Genomic DNA, 12,398 nt, shown 5'->3' on the forward strand with positions numbered 1-12,398 from the left:
TACCAAAATGTGACACAGAGACACGAAGTGAGCAAATGCTGTTGGAAAAATGGCGCCGATGGAAAAATGGCGCCGATAGACTTGCTCAATGCAGGGTTGCCACAAACCTTCAATTTTGTAGAAAATGCAATACTTGTGAAGCGCAATAAAGCAAAGCGCAATAAAACGAGGTATGCCTGTAGTTTGTACTTCTGAAAGAAGACACCCCTCACTTACAAGCAAAAGGACTTGGAAGGACATTGGGTGAGGAGCCTGAAATGGGGGAAATAGAGTGTGCAGGGAGCTCTGTTTAAAGAGGTCAGCATTATTGATACAGTACATTTTCTGCAGATCTGAAATGAGATGGTGTTGCAGATACTAATTTAACTGCAGATCTCTTTCCTGCCCAACTACAACTCTGCCCTTCTATGTATAAATGCCCTCCTATGTGCTCATATGGAAAAGAGAAGTTATGCCACAGATATTCTGCGTGCTCCCCCTCACCATTTCAACTCTCATTCAGGTATCTCCTCTTTGTACCCAGGCATCTCCTCTGTGCCTACCTAGAAAGAACAGTTTCACTCTCAAAATGTAAGCAATTAAATAAGAAAAGCAGATTGAGAAAGTGACACAAATAGTAATGGGATTCCAATTAAGGTTCAACTTTGGAGGAATCCAGGGAAAAATAAAAAGTAGTGTTTTCCCTACATCATGCATGTTGAATGGAGAGATGATCCCACATGTGTGCTGCGCCAGGGTTCTGTTCCTGCTGTCTGTGAATCTGACTGTACCTGGGCAGCTCAAATCAAATGTAACCTATAAAAAAGAATCTTTCACACTGCCTCTGCTCCCTTGTAAAACATAGTAATAGACCTAAAATAGTCATTAGATTTCACATTTTTCTGTTGAAATGTCATGCCTTTGAAGTCAGTGGGTCTGCTGTAAATTTTGAATGCTGTGACAAGATTTGCTTTTTCCATCATTACTCACCTAAGCTGCAGTGGAAGAGATAACTGTTCAGCTATGTCAAATATTAACTAAGGAGGAACAGAATTAAATATGTGATGCTCTGTTTGGCCTAGATTTTAAAAAATATCTCCTATCTCATCCTTGCATCTATTTAATACCGCAGCAGAAGCATCCTGCCAGCTTACCTCACTAAGAAAAAACATTGCGGAGTAGAAAGCAGCCATTAGCCTAGATTTAAAGTTCTGTGAAATGCTAATGCTGTTCTAGATCCCAGGCCAAAATTTTACTCTTATTTACATCCCATTGACTTATATGAGAGTGCACAGGAATAGCTGAGGGAAGAATAGGGTGCATCTTCTCTAATGTCATAGTCAAGGACTATCATGTTAATAGTATCAGAAGGAGAACACTACAGAACTTGTAACCACTAAAGGGCAACATGTATAATATACACTGTGTGCGGTCATTGAGGTGCATAGCCTCAGGACTGAAAAAAAGACTACACACCTATTCAGGAGTATAACAGGGCAGCTCCACATCCTGGGCAACTCTAGGACATGAGGTAGTGATACCTGCCACACTGCCTGTAGTGATGATGAAAGTACCTATTTTTGTTCCCCTTCATCCCCAGGCAGCAGCCAGGGCTGTACCCCCATCTCCCACTTTCAGTTACACTACCGTGCCTGCTCAGATTTTATACATACCTAAATTCAGTAGAAAAAAATGCTCAATAAACAGACAGATCTGTGCTGCTTGCAGATCCACAACTGACTAGGCCCCCTCATTCTCCCAATTTCTAATAGTTTCAGGGCTGTTGGTAGAAGCCATGAAAATAAGAGGAACTAGTCAGTTCGGGGGCTGGGCTCCTAGTGACACGGACCTGATCACCCTGTATATTTAACTAACACTATTATTTACAGTGCTGCTAGTCCTGTGACAGTAGCAAATCTAAAACTGACTAGCTTTAATTTTCAAGGCCACTCATAGCAGCCTTTAAATGCCTTACAAATGAGAGAGAACAGTCATGAAACTGGCTCCTGTCTTTTTCCAGGCTTCTAGCAGCAACCTTTCACAACTACTTCCCCTTCACTATCGCTTGTCCAGTTAAAGGAAATACAATTATTTGCAAACCAAGCAGGCAGTTAACCAAAATACAATTAAGCTTAGTATAAAGTGTGGGGTGAAAGATGCTATGCATTTGAACAGTTATGCACTTCACTGATACACAGACAACCAGAGTGGGTTACAATGTAAGAAAAAAACAGCACAGTGGAACTGGCACTGTGTTATGTAGTTAAGTAAATGATGCGCTTATCCAGCATGCATATAAATAGGGTACCCCTTGAGTTCACATATTTTCCTGTACTGACCACCCATGTCATTTAAACAGTGTAGGGAATCAACTGTGGCTAGGCTATCATGTACTCCACATATAGGGGGGTGTAGAGGTTATAGACAGAGGGAGTGATCACCGTCTAGACTAGGGGTGGCCAACCTGCAGCACAAGTACCACAAGTGTCACAGGTAACTTTTGTGTGGCACACAACAGATCAGGGAAGGGACAGGCAACACAGATCAGGCAGGAAGCAGAAAGCAGAGCAGCAGATTAAGTAGGGCAGGGGTGGGCAAAATGCAGCCCTCAGGCTGCATGTGGCCTGCCAGGCCAGTCTATCCAGCCCATGGGGCCCCTACAAAATTTAGAAAATTAATATTTATCTGCCGCGGCTTCCTGTCATGCGGCCCTCAATGGCTTGCCAAAACTCAGTGAAGTAAGGCAAGGGGATCAGAGTGGCACTTGGAGAGGGCTAATTTGTGGCACACCTGCCAAAAAAGGTCTAGACTGTCCTCTCAACAGCTTAGTCAGTACCTCAGAGCTAGCATGGAAAGGGAAGCCTCAAGTTTTGCTTCTCAGAGCCCCAGTTCCCAGCTTAATCCTGCAGGACAGCTGCAGTCTGTTGCTTTCTTATGCTGGATTGTAAATTTAGAGTCTAGCTGTTAATTATTAATTATTACTGTCAATTAAAAACCCATATTTTAAGCAAACCAATTCAATTACTGTGTTACTAATCAAGCAAAAGGTAGGGCAAGGTAGCCTCATGGGGATAAACTGGCTTTACAGCATGATCTTTAGCATCTTAAACTGCTCGATTGTTCAGAGAGTTTTCAGTAGTCAGACTTGTCTCCACCATTTGTGCTGCTTGTTTATGTTTGCACTTTCCCCAGCTTGAACAAAGAGAGTCACATAAGTCATGCTTACAATCTACACCCCTGCTTTCATCTTATATTTTGTTTCTCACTTCAGAGTCCTTGGTTTCAATCACATGAAGCTGATGATTATTAAAGTTAAGCCAAGTGGAGCTAGCTGGAGCATGTTTGTCTATTATGTTACTAACTGTCTTGACAAGGATGGCACTTTAAACAAAGAAATATTAATCAATTAAAATAACTGTTACTATTGGAATTAAAAAAACTCACTGAAAAACTTTAATTGGTTTTGGATATAATAAAATCCTGATTTTACAAAATTGAATTTGAAATCAGAATTTTTTCTAATGGCCTCCCCTTAACTGTTTAGATGCAGATGTTGATCTTTTTATGTTGGGATTTCAGGGATGTAGCTGATTACTGTGTGCTTTTGCCTATACTACAGCTACATTAATTTTAATAGAAAAAATCATTAAACTAGTAAAAATCATGAAAATAACTCAAAAATTTCAGATGTGACATGAAAACAATGGTAAAATTAATGTAGCAAAAATGTGTTGGAAAATATACCACGTAATTCACAAACAATTGAAGGCACACGTGTTTCTGTTTCTATAGAAATTGTCTCTGGAATATTCACAGGCGTTATGGGATTTTATTCAAAACTAGTCACAAGCTCCTATGCTATGAATATTAATCTGATAATGTTGAAAGCCAAAAGCATCATGACATTATCAAAAGAAAGCATACTGAAATATCCTAAATTTATTAAAATTAGCTTTATATCATTATGAGCTAAGCAAGCTCATCAGAGAATGTATCCTACTATGTAATGAGCCAAATTATGGCTCTTTGAGGCAATGAAGAGCTGAACAGAATGAGAAGAAATGCATCTGTCTGAGCAATGTGGCAGAAAGTATGTTTCTAATTGGGTTCATCTAAACAAATAGTACAGTTATACTAATAGAATTCCTATTATGGGTGCTCTAATTCCAGAATAGTTTATACTAGTATAATTTCTCATATAAATAAAGCCATATAAGGTATAGTGACTCCAGGGCCTCAATAGTAGGTTGCAGTGAGCTGTAGCTCTTACAAAACCATTTAAAAATATTGTCTTCAGTCCCTATAAATTGTATTTCTGGTGATTGGGAGCACTGTGCCCAAATCAGACATGCCACTGTAGGAGGAAGCAGCAATTCTATTGCTTATGGAAATGCTCAGTGTCTGCATACTAAATGTAAACAGTTAAGTCTTTTATACCAAAGTATAGCTACTTCCTGCATGGAAGAAAGACCATCCTGTGCTCTCTTCCTTTTCCAGTGAATACATTCAGTCAAGGACAATCACAATTTCATAGATTTCATGGATTTTTTGACCCACAGTCATTTGGAAATCATGCCTTGCAGGGAACGAGTATAAAAAGTAATACTAGCATGCAAACCAAGGGACAGAAAATCTTATCTTCTGCAACCTTCTCATAGTTTATATATTATTTAGATTCACAGAACAGGTGTGATATATCTCCAGGGTCCTTTAAGTCTCCTCTCTCCACATATGCAGTTATTTGTAGTACAATGGAAACAGTTATTACATTGGAGAGCAGGGCTTTTAATCCCACCCCAGAGAATGTACTATACATGTTTTTCCTAGCCTCCTCTGACTACCAACCTTAATTATCTGATTCATGGGCATAGGAAGACTGAAAATTTAGGACTAGTGTACAAGAAGGTGAAAGACTATAATTTACCAGTTGGTGGTAAAATAAGCCCAGATATTTGTAGAACTATACCCATACTAAACCAAACAATTCCTGTGCCTATGGATACAACGTTGTGACACATAGTATAAATCATTCTCCAGAGTAAAAGATTACACTTTTGCCTCATCGTACCTGAACTCAGAATAACCTTTTATTTGTATCTACTCATCTTTTCCTAGATGAGAGATACTGTCATGTTCTCTCTGATCTACAGCTTGGTTTTTCTCACCCTAACTCTTCTGGGAAAGATATATTGTCTTCAAAGTGTCTCAATGTTTCCTTTCTAGGCTCTGAATTATATGCTAATAGTATTGAAAATGTTTTTGAGTACTGTGTGGAGAGGCTACCACCAGCTACTTACAATCAATCCATCATCAAGATGGTAGATCTTAAACCCAGTATTTATGGGAAGCCTTATTTCTTTCTGCATGGTCTTGATTCTACTCAGAATTACACTGTTGTAACCCAGGAGTAACTGAATTGACATCAGTGGTGGTGTGAAAACAGTAAAAATCAAACGAGAACTAGAGTCATTGTATTTGAAACACAGTTCAAGCAAGCAAGCAGCTTTTTCAGTCAACTGGATAGCTTGAAGTGGGAAGAGTATAAAAGAAAAAAGAACACACCAATATCACATTCTTTCTTCTTCAACATAGTAAAGCTATCCTGGGATTTTCAGAAAACTCCACCATCAAAAAAGCCTGTAGACATACAATACTAAACAATGCCATTGTGAGCATGGTGATAAAACAGGAATGTTATTAGTGGGGGCTGCTAAAGACAAAAGATGGCAGAGACAGATTATTTCTTGAGGGATAAAAATAATGAGCTCATAAATACATCTTCTGAAGCTAGGCAGCTCTCTAAAATTTAGGAGTATAAATTGTATTCCCAGGACAGCTCAGGCAGACAGGCAGCTATTGACTCTTTTCTGGGTAAGATTGAAATGCCACAAGTTACTAGGTTGTAGAGAGAAATTATTGAGTCTCTTGTAGCTCCTGAAGAAATTGCCAAGACAAGGCCGTTGCTATTATACTAAATGAACAGTGAAGTGCCCAAGCCTGGACAGGTTAAAAACATTTTTTCCATTTGCTGGCTTTGTAATTATATTTTTGCCATTTAAAACCTATTATAGAGGAACCCTGTTCATGTTAATCTATAAAAAGATAAAGTCTCTTTCTTGAAACCAAATTATGTGGCATTTATTAAAGGGTACATACTATTTCAGTAGTATCAATATTACTCAGAAACAAAGGTAGCAATTTCCTTTCATGCAGAATATATTTTGACCAAGTTTAATGACGTTAGCAGTTTGATACTTTGCAGTATGTTGAAACATACAACATGGTTTATCTGTGCTAATAATAATACATTTTCAAAAGGTCAAATCCTGATTCTTCACAGAAACCATAAAAATTGGCTTTGTGCTGGTAGAAGAAAAGGAATTGTTCCATTTCACCCAGCTGCAAAATGCCAGCAGAACCGTACACTATTGCTGTATCTACAGCACAACCATACAGCTGCTACAGCTGTATCTCTACTCCCTCCTCTGATGTGGGAGTCTGTCAAGAAAGGCTGGCATAGTCTGGGATCTGCTGGCTATATTACATCAAAAACCAGACCACTTAGTCTGCCCAAGTCCTATGTGGAACTTAATGTGTGACAAGGCCCAAAAATGAGAAGAGGGAAGACCAAATTTAAAAAGCTGTGAGAAGCACATTCCCTTAGCATACGTAAGTCTTTCAATCACTTTGGTTATACATTTCTTAGTTATGATATAAATGATTTTCAGTAAGAAAAATGAGAGAAAGCCAAATTCATCTGTGATCAAAGTAAATTTGGGATTAACCTGAGCAGCAGTGCTTGATGCAAGGGATATTTGACACGTATTGAACAATTCCCTATTCAATGGCACAGAAAGGAAGTAAACACACCATGTGGCCTGGCCACTGACACGTGGGAAAAAAAACCCAACACTTTACCAAATGAGGAAGCATGTTAGTTCAACCTGGCTCCCCAGCGTCTCAATCGATTGGGTGCTTCATCAGGGCTTTTTGGCACTTTTATCTAATAGCTGTTTCAATCGGCTATTAAATAAAAGCACCAAAAAGCCCTGCTGAAGTGTGCAATCTATACAGATGTTGGGCAAGCTGGGTCAAACTAACATGATGCCTCTTCTGTGCATGCATTGCACTCAGTGTGGGGGCATGCCAAGCTGAAAGTAAAGTACATCTGTAAGCAGCCAAAAAAGATGCCCCCTGCAGTAAATCACTAGTTTGAGGATCCAGGACTCTTCTGAAGACTCCTGAAACCTCTAGTTCATCTTTATTTGTGCTGAACAGAGGACAGAGTGCTTCTCAGTCATGTTGCTTTTTTACAGAGGACATCCTCAGAACTGAACGCCCACTATACTTTTGCCTTTTAATATCATGTTGTAACATTAGATGCCTAATTTGCCCATTCATACACATTCCTCTGTGTCTGATTTAATAATATACACTGTTCTGACTCTAGATTTAAATACTATCACAGTCCTCACACACAAAATCCTAAAACTGCTGTGCTAGAAAGTTCAAGTGCCAATGAGAAGGTAGTTATGGTTCCCTTTTCTCTGCTTCTGAAATAACACTTTGAAAGGCCCCTGTCTGTAAGAGCATTTGCCCAGACCGGTTCCTATACTCCCTTCACAATTTACTCCCACACATGAAACAGTTCTTCCACTTCCATGCCTGAACCAGCTCCTGTTCTTTGGGTGGGTGGTAGCAATATTATTTTCATTCCACAAACCAGGTCCCTACCTAGGCATATATAGTTCCTCAACTCCCAATAAGATTACACTAGGCAGGTTTGCAGTTCAGTATCAATACATGTAATATAATAAACAGCAAAAGCAATACTGGAAAATAGCACATCTTGGAAAGACCTAAAGGAAGAAGTAGAACAACATTCAAGATAACTGTCCAGTGTGGTTGCTAAAAAACATTATTGCTTTCCTTTGATGTGCTTCTGTATGTGGTGGCATGTATTTCAGTTGCCCATAGTTTCAGAAGGAACTACTAATCTGGCAAAAGTAGATAAAGAGGTAACATTCTAGGACTGAAATATATTAAAAGAGACTGAAATAGATAAATATTGTCTAGGAAAGAGAGAATTCAGGATGAGCATGATTGCTATCTGTTAAGCAATATACATCAATAGAGAGAAAGGGAATTAGCCATGTTAGTCAGAAGTCAGACAGAAGGCAAGGCAGGGTGCCAATTTAAAGGATGGTGTCACACGTTCAACTTAATACTTACTAAGTGCAGCGAAAACATGAGCAAGCATGTTCAAACAGCTTAATACATGTTAAGTGCCACTGGGCATTGCAAATTTGCTCTCTTTCAGGTAAGGATTATCTAACATATTAACTTAATGCGTACTAACTTCAGTACATCACAACAGTCCAGTGATCTGCAACCATTGCAAGTGAATGTGTGCCTATACCTAGAGACTAATCAGAGGCATAACCTATAAAAGTATATGGACTCCAAGGTGCCACCCTGCCTTCTGTGTATGTAGTTTCAGAAGATGGAAGAACAAGAATTGGTTTGAAACAAAGGAAAGAAGTATTTAAGCTAGACAGATTTTAGGAAAGTATTAAGAGCAATGGACACATATAAGCTAGACAGATTTTAGGAGAATATTCAAAGAAATGGGCCCATTCTCCCTGCCTCTATTGAAACTAATGGCAAAAATCTCATGGACTTCAACAAACATAGCTAGATAATGGAGTAAATGAACAAGCTTGAGGGTCATGGCCTCACCCTTGCTGAGCTGCTATATTGGAGTGGAAATGAAATTGGGCACTGTACAATAACTAATTGTAAACATGCATAGAACCAGACAGGATTACTTACAGGGTCTGTCAGGGCCTCTCCATGTGTCAGAATTTATTTTGGTAGTTTGCTTTTGTATTACTCACCTGAAAGGAGCCGAATGCCATTAGTAGCTGTAGATTCTCCTGGGTGGTTATATTCTTCTTTTTGTAGGATAACAGAAGCCATTCTTGCACTTTTGCTATCTGGTTTAAACAAAATTAGTTGTTATCTAATATAAATATTTTTGTTGTTAGAGAGAAAATTGGTAACAACCCCTGCAGTTAGCTTGCCTAATGCCTTTTAATTTTAAAGAATTCCCATGACCTTTTTTTGAGCTTTAATACCTCCATTGTTTACAACAAGCCTTTGAAATCTGGCCCAGGGACTTGAATTCTCCAATTAAATTCTATTCAGGTTGCCTTTGGAAAGGCAAACCTTTTTCCCTTCTCTGCTCTGTGCAGAGGTGGAAATGGTGGCCACCTGGCAAAATAACTGAACGTGAGCCTTCTAATCCAGGGGTGGGCAAAATGCGGCCCGTGGGCTGAATGCAGCCCGCTAGGCCATTCTATCCAACCCACAGAGCCAATAAAACATTTAGAAAATGAATATTTATCTGCCCCGGCTGCATGTCATGCAGCCCTTGATGGCTTGCCAAAATTCAGTAAGCGTCCCTCTCCCCAAAATAATTGCCCACCCCGTTCTAATCTAAGGTTAGGCCCACACAACTGCCCAAGCAGCTAGTAGCAGCCTATGCTGGGAGTCCAGGGAGCAGCTAACCTCTCTAGAGTGGGGGGACAAAGACACAAGCTTCTCTCCAACAGTCCTTCCTTTGAACCTGTCTCTTTTTCTGGGACTGCAATATTGGAAACAAGCACCCATCCAGCTCCAAAAAAGATATGATGAAATATGAGCTTGGGTCTGGACCCAACACCTGACTTCCACACTCATTCATCCACACCAGGCCAGGAGGACAAAAGCATACTTTAGGTCAAGAGTGGCCAGTCTGGGGCACACAGGCTACAGGTGGCACAGACAGCCTCTGCATGTGGCAGATTGGGAAGACAGCAAGCAGCACAGTGGCAGAGAGGGAAGGGAGCAGACAGCATAGCAGGGGATGGGAATCAGAATGGCATGCAGGGAGATGTGGGGCTTAATTTGTGGCATGCCTGCCAAAAAGGTTGCTTCCCCACTGCTCTAGCTATCAATTAATATTTTTAGTCCTATAGTAAGATGCTGCAATATAATGCTGGGTGGCAATGCTGAAAGATCAGAGTTCAACCATACCAATGACATGCTCCAGGGTAAAGGGATGTTTCAGGTCTACATAACAAAATGTTGTTAACTTCCTTTCCTTTAAAATAAATTGCAATTTAAAATAAACCCTGTTAAAGAATGTTAAGTTACAAAGTCACCTTTAGACGTTAGGAAATGCTACAGTGCATAAGGCTGTTTATTTACTCTAAAAATGGTAAAGTGTCTAGACTAGAGAGTAAGGCCTGGAATAGCCATCTGGTTAAGGCAGAAGACTGCTCACTAGGCTTTCTTCTAACCCTGACTTTGTTCCAGGGTTCCTATGTATGCTACCAGCCCTAAAGTCTGCATTTTGTCAGGAATCTGCTAACTGTCTGCTTCATTTTCTGTATGGTCTGATCTGCTGAAGTCCTGAGCACTCATAGCAACAGCAACTACCATCAATGGCAGCTGTGGATGTTCAGCACTGCTGGCAAGAGGACTCTGTCATATGAAGAAATGAGAGGAAAGTTGAGGGCTCAAGGTCCTGATTTCTAATGTGGCTTTGCCCCTGATTCATTTGCTAAGTCTCTGTCTCAGTGTTCCTATCTTTAGAAATGGTAACGCTAGTAGCTGCATATATGAAGACAAATTCATTAATGTTTGTGAGGCACCCAGATGCTACAGTGGGAAGTGCCCTAGAAAAGCCCCAAGGAAATTTAAGATAGCTGTATTTGATGTAGGCTTTGGGTGGTGTGTAATATAATTAAGATAAAAGCCACGAACTGAATTAGGACAATAATTCTGAACAGGTGCTTCAGTCCCTTAGTGCAACCCAGCCTATGCCCTAAGTAGGCTGTGATAATGTCATTGAAGACTATATCACAAAATATTTACATAAGTCAGAGGCAACCATAAATGTGGTATTTTCTAACATGTGTGCACTTGATTTTGCAACTTCAACATGCTTTTAATGTAGGTAGTTCCAGTAATGTAACTAAAGCAGGGCAACCAAAGCAACAGCTGCAGGTGCCAACTTTGGGGTGACGGGAATGCAGAAAAATAACAGCCGCTACTGCCTCTGGCTAGCTATATCACCAGCACCCAGGCACCAAGCAACCCAGTTAACCCTCTTGGTTGTTGATGTAATATGATGTTCTATAAGTATAACTAATCAAAACAAGTTCCTCAGAAATAAAAACTATATTCTAGAGGCAAAGCAGTAATGAGAGGCTTAAAAAAATTGTTCCTGATTATATCCAGAACAAAATCTGAAAAACTCATAGTTAGTGAGGGAATTGATCTGTTTAAGAATAAATACAAAATATTGTTAAACTACCAAAGAAGCTTGTGGAGGGTTCTATATTAAAAAATAGTAGGTTATGATTCAAATGATATAAAATTTACTCTTATGTCTTTAAGCATATATATATGCCTTACATTTATGAATAAAAATATAGAAAACTAAACTAAATGGTTTAATAGCTTTGGTTAACCTGCTAAGACCTGAGTTCATGTGAGGCTTTTTTACAAAAAAGACAGGACCTGACTCAGGTTCCAGCAAGAAATCAAAAAATAAAGTAATTTACAAATGGTCTGGTTGAAAGTATATTCCTTTGGAATGTATTATATCACCCATGTCCTTTGCTACAGATTTAGCATCTTAAACAACTGTTGGGTTTATTCATTTAAAAAAAATCTTTCCATTTGCCTTTAAATAGAAACATTTTCCAGGCATGCTCTTTTCCTCCTGTTCAGTCATGACTACAATTAGACTCCTAGGCTAGGGACAGACATTACATATAAACCAGTGATTGGAGTGATTGGAAACTGGTTTAAACCTGTAACAGAAGTTCAGTTCACACAGACTGGTTTCAAAATGGCCAAACCAGCTTAAGATAGACCTGGACGGATGTAGTATCAGACTTAACTGATTTAAGTTGAAACAATCTTTTGAAGTTCTGTTCCAGATCCCCTCCTGACCAAAGGTAGGTCTCAGTCCTCCGGCATCCCAGCATGCATTGTAGCCCCCCACTAACCCCTCCCCTTACAGATCCTGCAGGCTAGCCTTCGCCCCAGCGTGTTTGCTCCAGCAGTCCAGCAGCCCTACCCCTGGCTCTCATAGAGCTGAGGCAGCCGCCCCAGCCCCACCAGCAGCAGCACAGGAGTGCAACAAACACCCCAGCCCACAGTGGGGAGGTGGGGGGAAGGCCACTGAGGTAGGGGCTGTTCCCCACCTCCAGCACAGCTCCACTGGGCTGCGAATGCCCCAGCCCCACCCTCTCACCAGCCCCCCACTGGTCAGCCATGGGGGGATGGGTAGGGATGGGGAATGGACTTCCCCCCACCCACTGTGCAAACACTAGCTGTGGGGCAGGGTGGAGGGGGGGATCACC

General features: G+C 40.3%; 1 protein-coding gene across 1 annotated transcript in view; it reads right to left on the minus strand.

The window, feature by feature from the left end:
- Positions 1–12,398, minus strand: part of TMEM156 (transmembrane protein 156) — a 30,673-nt gene that overhangs the window by 4,392 nt on the left and 13,883 nt on the right. The window contains exon 5 of the mRNA XM_090034695.1: positions 8,877–8,975. Within this exon, the coding sequence (XP_089890821.1) occupies positions 8,877–8,975 (99 nt within the window). The remainder of the gene's footprint in view (positions 1–8,876; positions 8,976–12,398) is intronic.

The sequence above is a fragment of the Crocodylus siamensis genome, chromosome 2, assembly GCF_052110815.1.
Source record: "Crocodylus siamensis isolate JL-2025a chromosome 2, ASM5211081v1, whole genome shotgun sequence".
In the NCBI taxonomy this organism is placed as follows: domain Eukaryota; kingdom Metazoa; phylum Chordata; order Crocodylia; family Crocodylidae; genus Crocodylus; species Crocodylus siamensis.